At 36.9% G+C, this 14,026-nt stretch overlaps 3 protein-coding genes across 3 annotated transcripts; 1 reads left to right on the top strand and 2 right to left on the bottom strand.

Moving 5' to 3' along the window:
* Positions 1–729: 729 nt before the first annotated feature.
* On the top strand, positions 730–5,371 carry LOC130971253 (protein PLASTID MOVEMENT IMPAIRED 1-RELATED 1-like). Its single transcript, XM_057897096.1, has 3 exons — positions 730–936; positions 1,193–3,817; positions 3,920–5,371. Exons 2-3 carry the CDS (start codon positions 1,200–1,202, stop codon positions 5,028–5,030), a joined length of 3,729 nt encoding a protein of 1,242 aa, XP_057753079.1. The 5' UTR covers positions 730–936; positions 1,193–1,199; the 3' UTR covers positions 5,031–5,371.
* Positions 5,372–5,774: 403 nt separating this feature from the next.
* On the bottom strand, positions 5,775–8,762 carry LOC130971269 (alpha/beta hydrolase domain-containing protein WAV2). Its single transcript, XM_057897097.1, has 8 exons — positions 8,298–8,762; positions 7,721–7,756; positions 7,542–7,620; positions 7,350–7,404; positions 7,151–7,267; positions 6,907–7,068; positions 6,573–6,816; positions 5,775–6,268 (listed from the first exon to the last, which is right to left on the bottom strand). The coding sequence occupies exons 1-8, from the start codon at positions 8,533–8,535 to the stop codon at positions 6,252–6,254; spliced, it is 948 nt and encodes a 315-aa protein (XP_057753080.1). The 5' UTR covers positions 8,536–8,762; the 3' UTR covers positions 5,775–6,251.
* Positions 8,763–9,521: 759 nt separating this feature from the next.
* Positions 9,522–12,574, bottom strand: LOC130976075 (nuclear transcription factor Y subunit A-3-like). The gene is made up of 5 exons (XM_057900862.1): positions 12,354–12,574; positions 11,541–11,643; positions 11,392–11,463; positions 10,896–11,075; positions 9,522–10,158 (listed from the first exon to the last, which is right to left on the bottom strand). The coding sequence occupies exons 2-5, from the start codon at positions 11,613–11,615 to the stop codon at positions 9,811–9,813; spliced, it is 675 nt and encodes a 224-aa protein (XP_057756845.1). The 5' UTR covers positions 11,616–11,643; positions 12,354–12,574; the 3' UTR covers positions 9,522–9,810.
* Between the last annotated feature and the right edge of the window lie 1,452 nt (positions 12,575–14,026).

Below are 14,026 nucleotides of genomic sequence, written 5' to 3'. Positions count from 1 at the left end.
TAACAAGAATCAAAACTTCTCAGAGATCGAAATCTGCACCTTATATATATTTTGTTTTATGAATGATAATTTCTTTGTTTTATATCAAGATTGAATGGCCCCTCATCTTCATAAACTCAAATACACTATATAGTACGGATGGACCTAAAAGATAGTTTAATTTATTGCAACAAGGTAGTTTAATTTACAGAAATGAACATGCTCCATCACATACATATATCTGAGTTGTATGTGTTTTTGGAAATTGTTTTGCACATAATGGGATTATTCAACTTGTGTGCTTCCATGATTCATTTATGCATTTTTCATAGTTGGACAATGTCAAGGGACGTTAAAATTCTAGGAAAAAAAGAGTATAGTTCAAAAACACATTATTATTATTATTATTATTTCTCTTTTTCCTTTTTTTTTTTGGAAAGCATTAACATCATGGTTGTTATAAAGTATAAACTATTTCTTTGATAAACTGTTTTCTATTAACTATTGTATTTGCTATTTATGATTTATCGAGACTTTAAATTGGCACCTAACAATTTTATTAAAGACAAATTAATGTTAATAAAAAAGATGGATTGAGTAGTATATATATTCCGTTAAAAGATATGCCCGCTACCGCCAATTTAAGACACAAACGATAGGATTAAGAAACGAATCAAGGAAACTAACAAACTTTAACAACAACATGCTCTTTCTCTCTTCTAATCCTCGTTATACTTTCATTTTCCCCCCATTTATTATTCCCTTCTTTTCTCCTCCTCTCTTTTTCTCTATACATTTTATCGCTCAAATTCCCTTCTTTATTTTTTAAAATTTCTTTAGGAAAACCGAGCTTCATTTTTGAATTTCAGAACGGGGGTGGCGAAGGCTTGGATTGCGCAGCATATTGTTTTCTTCTCCCTTGGCTTCCAATGTTGGTATCCCTTCCAATGCCACCCGGTAATCGATCTAAATCTAACCTATCCATCATTTTCTTCTTTTTCTTTTATTTTTTGTTTTTTAATTTTTGGGTTCATCGATTTATTCTATAGAATATTGTAGGAACCTGGTATATACTATTTTGCGTTTTGTTCATTTTGCATGGCATTTTTCTGGGTTCTGGGTTTTGTTCTGCTTAATCTTATTGGTACAATCACCTTTTTGTTTTATTTATTTATTTGAAAGCTTTTCTGAGCAAAACATAATGTCATCGAAGGTTGAAGATGGAAGAAAACAAGAGCAAACAAGGTTATGAAGAGCAAAATGGAGAAAAGAGTAATCAAGGTTCTGAAGAGCAAAAAAGGTTTTTGAGAGGTGTTGAATCTATAAGCAAGGCCCTGAGCCTGGACGGAAGCTCTTCAAAGGATTCATCCTCCACCCCGAGAACTCGGTCCAAATCCATCAGGAAAGCACCGTTACCTGATCCTAAATCAAGTCCTGAGGCTGGTAAAAATGATAATCTGCGCAAGGAGAAGAAGTCCATATGGGATTCATTGAAGGCCCTTTCCCTCTCCCGAAACCGCAAGTTCGAATGCCGGTTTTCCCTCCAAGTCCATTTGATTGAAGGATTGCCTCCTAGTTTCAACGATGCTAGCATCTGTGTGTATTGGAAGAGGAAGCGTGATGTTATGGTGACACACCCTGCCAAGGTGATTCTAGGTGCTGCTGAGTTTGAACAAATGTTGACATACACTTGCACAATCTCTGGAAGTAAGAGTCGACCTCAAAATTCCGCAAAATATGAACCAAAGCATTCTTCACTCTATGCTTCCATGGTTGGTGCTGCAGAACTTGATTTGGGGAAGCACCGGGTCGATCTCACAAGGTTCCTTCCTCTCACACTCGAAGAGCTTTCGGAGGAGAAGAGCTCGGGGAAGTGGAGCACAAGTTTTAGATTATCAGGAGCAGCTAAAGGTGCAGTGATGAATGTCAGTTTTGGTTATGTAGTGGTTGGTTCCCATGGTACCATAGGCAATCAGGATTCTCCTAATGAATTGGGGTTGGGGCAGAACGATTCGCCTTCTGCAATGCAACTGGATAAAGCACACGGTCTGACTAAAACAGACCTGTTGCGTACCGGAAGTTTGCCAATCTTTTCCCCGGATTATTCATCCCAAAATGCAGAAGAGGTAATGGATCTTCATGAGGTAATGCCATTGCCAAAATCAGCTAGCTCAGGAGACATCTTTCATCAGAGTCCTGATATAGAAGAGATATGTTCTCCGTACAGACCTAAAGATTATGAAGAAAACATTAACAAACCAGATTCACCTGATATTGAAAACGAGAATCCCAAAAATCATCAAGATATCGAAGAAAAAACATCTCCTCATGCATGCAGCAAACCAGAATATCCTGTGTTTCAAGTTAATGTAGAGACGGTTAAACCAGAGGATTTTCCATCAACTAATTCCAGAGATGAAAAGCATGAAGGGTGTGAATCTAATGGATATTCTGTTGTTGATAAGGCCATTGAATTTTTTTCATCATATGAACGTGTTAATCTAGAGCAATCGTCCATGAAGGCTGTTGTTAAAAAGCATACATTTAACAGTACCAATACCCTTGATAGTGTTGCTGAACAAGTATCTTCTCAAGATACTGTTAAACATGATACGCAGGAAAAGGCTCTAGTATGTGAATTTTATCACCAAGATGACTTGTGCACCCAAAAACTTCCCTTGCAAGAAGCAGATTCAGCTTTGGACAGTGTTAAAGATTTGGAGGTAGTGGCACAAGTGTCTGGACAAGAAGAAAATCCTGAAGAATGGGAAGGAGATGGATTTTCTGCTGTTGATAAGGGCATTGAATGCTCATCAGATGAACATGTAAAATTAGAGGTATGCACTGCAAAGGCTCTTGTCGATGATCTTAAATTTGACAGTACCAGCATCCTTGAAACTGCTGTTAAACATGATTCCGAGGATGAGGTCAACGATGGTGCTGAGGAAAAGGCTATAGTACATGAGTTTTCTCACAAAGAACTACTCTTGCAAGAAATAGAGTCAGCATTGATCAGTGTCAAAGATTCTCCTATGATCATGGAAGCCAAAACTGAATACAAGAAAAGAAACACATATAGCTTGGATGATGTCACGGGTTCATTTTTAAGCATGCTTGGCATAGACGATAGTCCAATGAAGTTGAGTCCTAAAAGTGGGCTCGAATCTCCAAGAGAGCGCCTTGTAACACAATTTGAGATGGACAGTAAGTCTGAGGGCTTCTCATCGTTTGATGTTGATAAGGGAAGTAATAATGAAATAGATGATGCTCACAAAACTTCTATTGGATCAGAGCCCTTGAACTTCTCTAATTGTATCAAGTCATCATCCTTTTCAGAAGATCTGCATGCAGCGCATCTAGTTCAGCTCCAGCATATGAGCAAAGAAAAGACAAAGACGTTAGAAGAGATGGAAACAGAAGCCTTAACGTGTGAGTTGGGTTTGAATGAGAAGGCTTTTCAACATTCTCCACCAAAAAACAATGCTAGCTATGAAAGTCCGATTCATGCACTACCTGAAGAGCCTTTACGCTTACCTCCTTTGGCAGAGGGTTTAGGCCATTGTCTTCAGACAAGCAACGGAGGGTTTCTAAGATCTATGAGTCCTTCACTTTTCAAGAATAGTAGAAGTAGTGGGAGACTAGTCATGCAGATTTCTCACCCTGTTGTGGTACCTGCGGAAATGGGTTCTGGGATGATGGAGATTGTACAATGTTTGGCTTTGATGGGAATTGAAAAGCTTTCGATGCTGGCAAAGAAGTTAATGCCTCTGGAAGATATTACAGGGAAGACAATACAACAAATAGCATGGGAAGCTATGACAATAAAGGGAAAAGAGAGGTTTGTCATTTTTACTGATCACTAGTCTTGGAGTTGCATATATAGTTTATCGTTAATTCCGTCCAAATGTTTTACTGAGTGAATTGTCTTTACTTTATGTAGACAATGCCATTTGCAACATAACTTGGTAACACAAGAAGATACAACTTGTGTGCTAAGAGGATTGAAGGGAACATCATCTGGTTCAGTTGGCAACCAGACAGGCTCGGAGTTTGTTGCATTTGAAGCTCTAGCTCCATTGGCTATGGATAAAATAGAAGCACTTGCAATGGAGGGTTTGAGAATACAATCTGGGATGGAGGAGACGGATGCACCATCAAACATCACCGCGCAATCCTTTGGGGATATTTCAGCTCTGCATGCTAAGGGAAATAACAGTAACGAGTCCGATGAAGCTGTTGCTTTGGGGTTGATAGAAACAAAAGATAGCAGTGTTGTTGATGGGATAATGAGCTTATCATTGAGTCTTGATGAATGGATGAGGTTAGATTCTGGCGAGATTGATGATATAGATAATATCAATGAGCATACATCCAAAATTCTAGCTGCCCATCATGTTAACTCCCTTGATTTAATTCATCGGATTTCAAATATCAAGAGGAAACGAGGAAACGAACCTGAAAGGAAACATGGTTTGCTGGGAAACAATTTCACAGTAGCATTAATGGTGCAACTTCGTGATCCTCTGAGATATTTTGAGTCTGTTGGAACACCAATGCTTGCTCTTATACAAGTCAAGAGGGAGTTCTTCCCACCAAAGCCCAGGAATCTATCTGAGGTAGGTAACACCGATGAGGAAGAGGATGATGATTGTAAAACAATAGGAAAGGTTGAGACAGAGAAACCTTCAGAAGGGGAGGGAATTCCTCAGTTCAGAATCACAGAAGTGCATGTTGCAGGCTTGAAAACTGAGCCTGCCTACAAGAAGAAGGATTGGAGGTCTTGGGGCACATCAAGACACCAAAAATCTGGTTCCCGCTGGCTGCTTGCTAACGGAATGGGAAAGTGCGAAAAGAATCCATTCCTCAAGTCAAAGCCTGTTTCCACATGTAATGCTCCACTCACCTCTAAGGTGCAACCTACTGACATATTGTGGAGTATATCATACCGTATGTATGGTACTGGAGATAAACGGGTGGATCTGACAGCATTAAACTCACCTATCAGGAATCCCAATATCATTATACGGAATGAAACTAGAAGACCACGTTGACCGTTGACTGTAGTGTGTAAATTCAGCTTCATTCTTGAGGTCGTCTCAGACTCTCGAGCAATGTTATACGGCTCTTAAAATTGCGTTAGGCGTGTGAACCTCAAACTGGAGATTGTTTGGTTTTGGCAGAGCACAAATCAAACAGGACTTCCCCCTCAGATAAATGCTACATGAGAGATTAAGATATGTTTTTCAATTGTTCCACTATGGGGGGTTTGGTTTGTAATGCACACGCATCAACTGTATTTACGCACTCTAAAAGCTTACTTGCTTGTGTATACATCCAGAATTTTGTAGGGCAGTTCCACGAATGGGTGGAACATCGTTACAGGAACTATAAATATAACACGCATGTTCAACTTCCACCCTTGCGTTCTCGTCCATCTCATGCCTAACATGATCAGAACCTACAAGCCATCAAATATTAAATGTTATGTCTACATAAAGTTTCCAAATGGTGCACCAACCTGGCATATTAATAACAAGTATACTATCATCTATTTTATTACAAATAAATAAATAATATATGAATATCAATCTCCCTGACTATACCTCAACACTTACTAGTATATATCAGCATCATCTTGAACAGCGAACTAATTTAAGAAATCCTAGGGTACGCAATAAAACTAGTCTCTTCACTGTTTTCCGCAAAGTTTAAAATCGTATCAAGCTGTTGTTACTTTTTACCTGAGTTAAACCTGACTCGGATATCAACTATCTACAGCTCATGCACAAAATCAATCATCAAACAAAACTCAATGTTCTGTATAAAGAATTAATAAAAACATCAAAGAATCCAGTATCAACTCGCAGGTATCAGTAACACTTTCTCAGTTTGCGTTAGTATGAAAATTGAAAACCACGAACCTATTCATACGAACAATATATATGAGTATATTACAACAATTAACTAGACGTATAAATTATCTCTGGTAAATAATTCTTATTCTACATGTCATTTGTCAAATTCGATCCAGCATCCAGATTGTAGATGCCAAACAGTGTAGCAAAAGTGAATCACAAACTGTCTGGGCATCTTCTAGATTCAGTAAAGCACAAGCAACCCAAAATATCCAATGAAATAGTCCGACACGGTTCAGCATGTCTAGAATCATCTTCTCACAGAGAGCTCTTAAGGGCTGCAACTTCAAAGGGCATAAACTGTTTGAATCCTTAGTTAGCCAATTAGTATCATGGAAATAATCTAATGCCAGCCAATCACCTCGGCCCAATATCTGGCAGCAGTATTAAAACCATAATTAAGTTAGCAAGGGTAACAAAGAATGTTGGAATAAAATTAATGCTAAAGAAAAAGAGTTAAAGAAGGGTGAAAGCAATAACTTGATGGAGTGTAAGAAAAACAGAGGATGAAGTGCAGGGCAATATAAAAGTGGGAAAAGACAACAAAGAAAGAAAACTTCCACAGCTCAAAATGAAAAATTGGATAAAGCTCCGACAAATAATTATTCAGCAAATGCAGTTCCACTTTCATAACTCATCCCAATGGTGAAAAACAGCATGAAAAGAAACTGTTATTACCATTTTCATTTTGGGACGATTCAACTTCCTTTTTCACCGGGGCATGCTGTTCTAGAAACTGCTGAATTGTTCTCCAATATTGATCACCACCAGCAAGCCAAGTATCCATATGCATTCCGGTAGGAAATTCCACAAAAAGACATCGATTATTACGAGTAGCTGCCTTTGCATAAAGCATCTGCATATGTGATGGGGGGACCATCTCATCTTGCAATCCGGAGAGAAAAAGAATGGGCTGCTTGATCTGCAAATAACATAGTAAAAGAAAATGAACAAACACACCACTCCATCCAGGGATTGATAACCCAAACCTTGCATTTCCAGTGTCCCTCACCTGACCAACAACATCAATAGTGCTCCATGGAGAACGTACAAGAAAATTGAGTATCTTGCCTTTTGAACTACTGCCGCCAATAAACCATTTCAGAAAAGGTAATAAAACTCCAGCCATATCCAAAATAGATGTGAAAGTATTTTCCAGTATCAGTGCAGCAACCTAGAACATAGAAAGAAGGACAAATGAGAATGAACATTAGTGATACACAAACAGGCTGCTGCTTAGAATTAAACGGAGGTACCTTGTCAGGGTTACTCTTTGTTAGTACAGCTCCAACTGCACCCCCAAGTGATCTTCCAAATACAACTATTCTAGATGTATCAATGTCAGACCTTTGACAAAGATGATCCAGTGCAGCCTGGGAACAAGATGGTTATAAAATAAGAAAAGTTTTGAGAAAAGTATTTAACCAAAATAGAGGCACTAACCAAAATGCATACCTGAGCATCCTTAGTAATTCCATGCTGAGAAGGATAGCCATCACTTGCTCCATAGCTGTGTAATTGAATTATATATATAACAAATCAGTGCCAATCCAGTTAGAAGATGGCGTGTCCATGCTTATCAAGATAAAGCAGCTGAAATAGCTACATTCAAACATCACCATTAAATTGTCAAGTGCAAACTCATACCCTCGGTAGGAAAGCATGAAAACATTGCATTGTAACTGCTGTAACATTATGCGAACCATTTCAAGACGATGAGCAATATCTAAGACAGTAGTTAAGGCATTTGAAAGCATACTGAATTGGGTGAAGAAACGAATATACAAAATAACACAACTTAATCCTAATATCTAACACCAGGATACTTCCAGCATTTTCTTGAAAAAATAAAATGGTAGGCCCTGAAATGAAACACAAGAAAAAGAAACTGCATTAGAACAACATCTAAGTTGCAAAGAAAACATATCAAAAGTGCATATACAAATCATAATGCAATAAGACTTCAACAGCAATCCAAGTGAAGATGTTGTACTTTCACAAATCATAAGTTCTAGATGAAGAAGGCGACTAGAGCAGTATCGTATTAAACTCTAAAGACGATTCTATTCACGAATAATTTACCCTCTCGATCTATACTTCTCCCATCCCACATTATTCAGTTCAGGCTCAAGCAAATATCAATCGCCATTCAATTCCCACAGCTAAGCTAACTCTCAGAAACAAAGATCCAAACATACCTTCAATTTGGCCAACGAGAACAAAAAGAAACTCAAATCACAACTAAAAACGAAAATTCAACAAATCAGAATCAGCTCAACATAGAAATCAGCAAAATCTCAGCAGAGTGCAGGAAAATCCATGACTACAGTACGCAAATCGAAGCAGAAAAGGAGAGAAAGAGAAATAAAAACCCTAAGAGAGTGGAAATGTGGTGTGAGCTACCTCGGCAGTTAGGGAAGAGCTTGATGAACCAGGCGTGGAGGCGAACGCCGTCGGAGGAGGTGAGCCAGATGTCCTCGTAGGTGAGCCTGAGTCGCGAGGGAGTGATGGCGTAAGCCTTGGAGAGGCCAGGCAGCACCGGCACGTAGACAAGCTTCTCCTGAAACGCCACTAGCAGCGCCATTCCGGCCACCACTAACCCTCCCACTCCGTACAACAACACGTTCATGTACGACACCATCACTCTAAATTCTTCTCTGATTTGCGAATTCAAGTGTGTGTGTTTGTTTTGAATTGAATTGGGAGGGTGCTTTTTCTCGGGAACACCGACCCCTTGTTGGAATGGCCAAAATTCAACTCAACTCAACTGATCGGATTTTTATATTTTTTGGACCACCTCTCACCAAATTACATTTCCATAAGTTGTGCCCCTTTTTTGCTTCGTCATATTTATCCCATGTCTTTTGTGGGGAATGCTTCCATGTGCAACTACTATTTCCCCCTTAAAAACGCTAAACATCCATCATTAAATCAATTATAATATGTTTGCTTATAAATATGTTATATTATTCTATTTATTTTTAACATATATTTATTTATTTATTTATGTATAGAAGACATGAATAAATATTAACACTTGGTTCAAGTCTTGTGCTTCGCATGAACGGAAAGACATCTTGTTCCTCGCATCACATTCGACAACTCAAACTAGATGAACTGTTTTAGTAACAACTTTTTATTTTTATTTTTTTGTTTTTTTACTGCCCTTGAAGTCATGAACAAAGCAGTTAAGTTGATATTAGATAAGTGGAAATTAACCTTCCATATAGATTAGCGTACCAATGCCAAGTGCCAACGAAGCACTTCACGGGGACACAAAAAGAAAATGAGACGAAAATTTAGGAGATGGTTAAAAGGGTGGGGGTATGTTAGTTAAGGCAGCATGATGGTGCCACGGGAAACGCATTTTAGTGTTACCTACTTGCATGTCTCTCACGATATGTACCTAGTACATGTGCCTAACATGTTTGATCCACTGCCACTGAACTCACCTCTTCCATAAAGAGAGCAAAGAAAACGAATAACAACAACTAATGATAATTTTGTTTGTTTTCAAATGTTAAAATACTACTTGAATTTGTGTCTGCTCAAGTAGTTTTTGGAGATTTTCTTTTTCTAGGGGGCCAAGGGGAGAAAACAAAGCAAGGACAGTCCATACATTTAGAATTAAAGTTAAAAGTTTTCTTCAACCACAAACTTTATCAAACCAGTTCAACAGACCAATGGAAGCACGCAGCAATAGCAGAGTTTAAAATACATAGCAAAAGCAGTAGGCAAATGGTAAGGTCTGTGGGAAATGCATAGTGTTTGAAAAAGCATGTTATGTATCAGATGAAATGATGAAACACATAAAAGTGACTAAGCCAAGGATGATTTGCCAGCCCGGATGGGAGAACCTAACTCTGTCGCTTTGGTTCTGCCTCGCTCGCCGGGCATGTGGAGAACATTGCTGGGTTCAACAACCAAAGGTGTGTCCCCCACTGCATTGTGATGCTCCACCCATGTTTGGGGAACTTCCCAAGAAATTGTGCTCAGGATGCCTGAAATTGATGTCATTGCTGGAGAAACTTGTTAGGTCAGAACACGTTGTGATGGAAGATGCGTTTTCTCCGGTTCTAGAGAGATGACTTTCCACCTCTGATGCATCTTTCTTATGATATACATTGACAGGGTTCAAGCCTGAACGGGCACCGTTAATGAGTTCTGAATTAGACAGTTGCAGCTGTTTAGCGCTGAGAAAGCGTCCCCCGGATCCCCTAACCCTTTTCAAAGCATGGCGATGTCGCGACTCATGAAGATAGGGCTGCAATGAATTAGAAGAAAGAAAAAAAAAAGGAAACTCAGGGGAGTAAGACCATTTCCTTTTACTCCAAAGCAGAGTTCAGAAAGCAAGCACCAGCTCTGCTAATATAATTTAGTATTCCCCTAAAACAAAATTTTTGCAGAATAATGCAAAATGTAATTCTAAATCATTCTATTTATATACCAGTGTCACTCATTTATTTGTCATAAGCCTTTAATTTCCATGTTTAGGACATTTGCTACAATTCCCTTGCAAATATATATATATATATATATATATATATATATATATATATATATATAAATCAATCCCGCTACGTTACCAACACCATTTCTGCCAACATCTGCCAACTTTTATTTATAATTGTGTTTAATGGAAGTGTCTTTGTGAATGTGTCTAATAAAAATGTCTTTTTTATAGCTGTGTTTTAATAGAAGTGTCTTTATAGATATATTTTTTGATGTGTCTCTTTGTATATGTGTTTAAAATATAATAACTAATCATTGTTAGCAATAAGTTGGCAGATAATATGTTGGTACCCTATACTTTTCCTATATAAAAATAATGATGGCTGCATTTTTATTGCATATAATGTTTGCCCCAAATAACTTTTCACAATTCCATATCTAATACTATTATTATTACTTCTTCAATATAATTCTATGCATTCATATTCTTCTCAATATACTGTAAACATCCATGATCCTATCCATAACATTCTTACTTATGGAGCATACCTTACGATTTTTGATGAGCTTGTTCTGAGCCTCGAGCTTTGCTCGTGACTGTCTCCTCCTCAGTATACCATGGTATTGTTTAGCATTGACATAAATGGGGCCATCTTCAGCAAGATCAAGTGGTAGTGCGATTCTGGGGGATCCTAATCCCAGCACTTGGGGCAACATCTGGGGTTGACCCTTATAAATTTTTTAAAAAAATGCAGTGAGATCATAGTAAATTATTATAGTAAGAAATCCAACTGCAGTAAATATTTCAAACTCAACAATAGCAGGCATAAAAAAAATAAAAAATGCTATTTGTACACCAAAGTCAGCCACCAATGTATCTGTGTATAAATACATATGTGGTTTAATTTATTTTCAATGTGTATTTATATTCCAGCATGTATTTTATACTGGTGGCTGACTTTGGTGGCTGATTTTGGTGTACACGTAGCATAACTCTAAAAAAATACATAACATGAATAAACAAGATGTTCTTGACAGAACTTACAACAGCCTGCGGTCCATAAGCAACTAATGAACCACCGAAAAATGGTTCGCTGTAAGGAAAAGGAGCATGTGCCTGAAATCAGAGCAAAAATAGTTATTTAGAAGCTACAACTGAAAGCAGCAAATCTATAAACCAAGAGCTTCACATACCATTGAGTGAGTACTATTGACTTGTTCGAAATTGAACACAGGATCGGGATGATTCAGTAAGAGGAATGGCTTCATTTAACCCTCCACATATGCATTACTTGACCTGAAAAAACGATTGAAAAACTTAGAAAATGAAGTGTATATGTAATGTGTAACACATAATAGGATTTAAATCAATCTATTCAATGCTCTAAGCACATAAAAGAATGAAGGGACCTCAAAGAAATTCTCTTTTCTGTCCTATCTAATGAACTTACCGATTTAAAAAGATTTCATTTTCATAATCTATTTTAAGTAACTACAAATGTTGGATTTCCATATCTACCACGGATTAATTGCATGTTAAGATATAATCATACGATCTTGAATGAAAATATCAAAATTCTAGCCTATCTTCTTGTAATAATTTTTAACTATGCAACCATGACAAACAGAATCAGTAACCACATCAATCAACATTAAAAGAATTGTATATGAAATACAAATACAGCTTACCAATTAGCATATGCAGAGAATGTACGGAATAACAAGAAAGGAGATGCGCATAGCCGAAGTGGCCATGTATGTACAACAATATATAAAAAGTTGACTTGAAATAAATAACTGATAAAAAAAAGGAAAAAAAAACACATGCATGCCAGACACAGACACTCCCAAAATAGAGTCTATAAAAACAAGAAATAAAAAAACAAAAATGAAAGTAGATCAAGGCTGAGGATAAACAGAGAAGGCCCGGCCCCCTAATGAGGTTGAGTTGACCTGAAAGAGCACATGCAAATAGAAAGAAAGATAGAAAAGAAAGATAAGAGATACCTGTATGTTGGATCTGATAGTAGCAATCTAAACTAATCTAGAAGTTGTAGTAAGAGCATAATGGAGCTGCTGGGATCCAGTTGGACATGTCTCCTCCCTTGAAACTTGAATCTTGAAACACTCTTAAATCTCTCTCTCTCTCTCTCCCCTAACCGATAGATGGGTGTTTGTGTTTGTGTTTGTGTTTATAGCTAATCTAACTCGCTGCAAAGCGCTGCGCTGTGCCCACTCACATAAATACTCTCACACTCAACCCACCACCTACAACCCACTCTCCTTTACTTCTCCTTTTTCTTTTCTTTTACTTTATTTGTTTATTATTTATATCTCCAACAAAATATTGCACAATTTTATCATAAGTTTAATTTTTGTGAAGATAGTGTAATTTTAAGTGAGGAGTGTTAAGGGTAGTAACTTTTGTAATTTGTAGTCATTAGATAGTTATTAATAATTTTTTAATAGTGTGAGATTATTTATTTTTTATAATTAAATGTTGGTCAGAATTTAATAAAGTTACTGTTCTTAGACTTTTTTATTTTACATAATACAATTAGAATTAGTATAAAAATGTTTTATATCTCTCTAATTACATAATACTATATTATTAGTAAAAATATTTTTTTTATATTAATTACATAAATAATTATTTAAAAAATTATTATAATTATATAATATATAAAATATTTTACATTATATTCATTTTTTAATTATTATTTATATAATTAATTTAAAAAATAATTATTTTTACTAACGTTAGTTGTTAAATTCTTTTATTGTTACCTTTCTCTTCTAAAGTTGAATTGTCCCAATGGATCAACCGCGCTGTTCACCCGATAAGGGAAAGCACAGATTTTTTATTACTCCGTCACCTTTTCTCCTTTTTTCTATTTACTTGTTTATTTTGATTTCCAACAATTCGGATTTCGGATATATATACTTTTGGAACTAATTAACTACATGAGATTAGTAAATTCCGTAGCTATTTTGATTCTTTAAATAGACAATTTGAACTCGTTTGTTTTGGAGGGTGAATTATTAGAAAATGTATACTCCAATGTAGAATTTGAGAAAGGTTAGATGAATTGAACTTTCATCAGTTATTCGCTTAAAATTTTTATAAACAAAAATTTATAAATTATTTTGAAAATAGCCTACCACATTGTTATAGATTCTAATATTAATCTCTTTTATAGCAATTATTAATTTGGTAAGTCTAGAAGAATTTCTAGTTTATTTTTGAGGGTCAATTTTTGTGCATTCATACGAGAGTAGACAGAGTCATTTTCTAAGGTGGCCCACCGCACCCTCCCTCAACCTTTTGGGCCTCGGGCCTTCATTTCTTTTCTTCACCCCTCACCCAGCCGCCCTTCACTGTTCGTACGATCCCCACCTGCAGTTGTCAAGTGTACTCCACGCGCTACTCGCAAGTCCGCAATATTCATCAGTCTCCTCCGTTACCTTGCGCACGCACAACTGATGCGCGTCCTGCGTATGTCCACTAGCTGTTGGGAGAGGAAGAAAAGAAAAAAAAAAAAACTATCCTAATTAGCAAGTTTCTTGCAATTTAACCCTATTAATTACCTTAATTTCGAAAATGTCCTGCCACCTTCCATATTCGCTAAACACGTGACATTTGGCACAGTTGTATAATTAAGAGCATGTTAAATATAAGA

Source organism: Arachis stenosperma, chromosome 1, assembly GCF_014773155.1.
Source record: "Arachis stenosperma cultivar V10309 chromosome 1, arast.V10309.gnm1.PFL2, whole genome shotgun sequence".
Classification (NCBI taxonomy): Eukaryota; Viridiplantae; Streptophyta; class Magnoliopsida; order Fabales; family Fabaceae; genus Arachis; species Arachis stenosperma.
Note: the sequence above shows the minus strand (reverse complement) of the source record. Positions and strands in the feature narration are given on the sequence as shown.

Bases quoted from the DNA above. Each gene is read 5' to 3' on its own strand.
- LOC130971253 (XM_057897096.1), top strand. From the start codon at position 1,200: ATGGAAGAAAACAAGAGCAAACAAGGTTATGAAGAGCAAAATGGAGAA. The intron at 3,818-3,919 runs GTTTGTCATTTT...TACTTTATGTAG, and splicing joins ACAATAAAGGGAAAAGAGAG to ACAATGCCATTTGCAACATA.
- LOC130971269 (XM_057897097.1), bottom strand. From the start codon at position 8,535: ATGGTGTCGTACATGAACGTGTTGTTGTACGGAGTGGGAGGGTTAGTG. The intron at 7,757-8,297 runs GTAGCTCACACC...GTTTCATTTCAG, and splicing joins GCTCTTCCCTAACTGCCGAG to GGCCTACCATTTTATTTTTT. The intron at 7,405-7,541 runs GTATGAGTTTGC...TCAATTACACAG, and splicing joins TTCATGCTTTCCTACCGAGG to CTATGGAGCAAGTGATGGCT.
- LOC130976075 (XM_057900862.1), bottom strand. From the start codon at position 11,615: ATGAAGCCATTCCTCTTACTGAATCATCCCGATCCTGTGTTCAATTTC. The intron at 11,464-11,540 runs GTATGTGAAGCT...CTCTGATTTCAG, and splicing joins TCAATAGTACTCACTCAATG to GCACATGCTCCTTTTCCTTA. The intron at 11,076-11,391 runs GTAAGTTCTGTC...AAAATTTATAAG, and splicing joins CTTATGGACCGCAGGCTGTT to GGTCAACCCCAGATGTTGCC.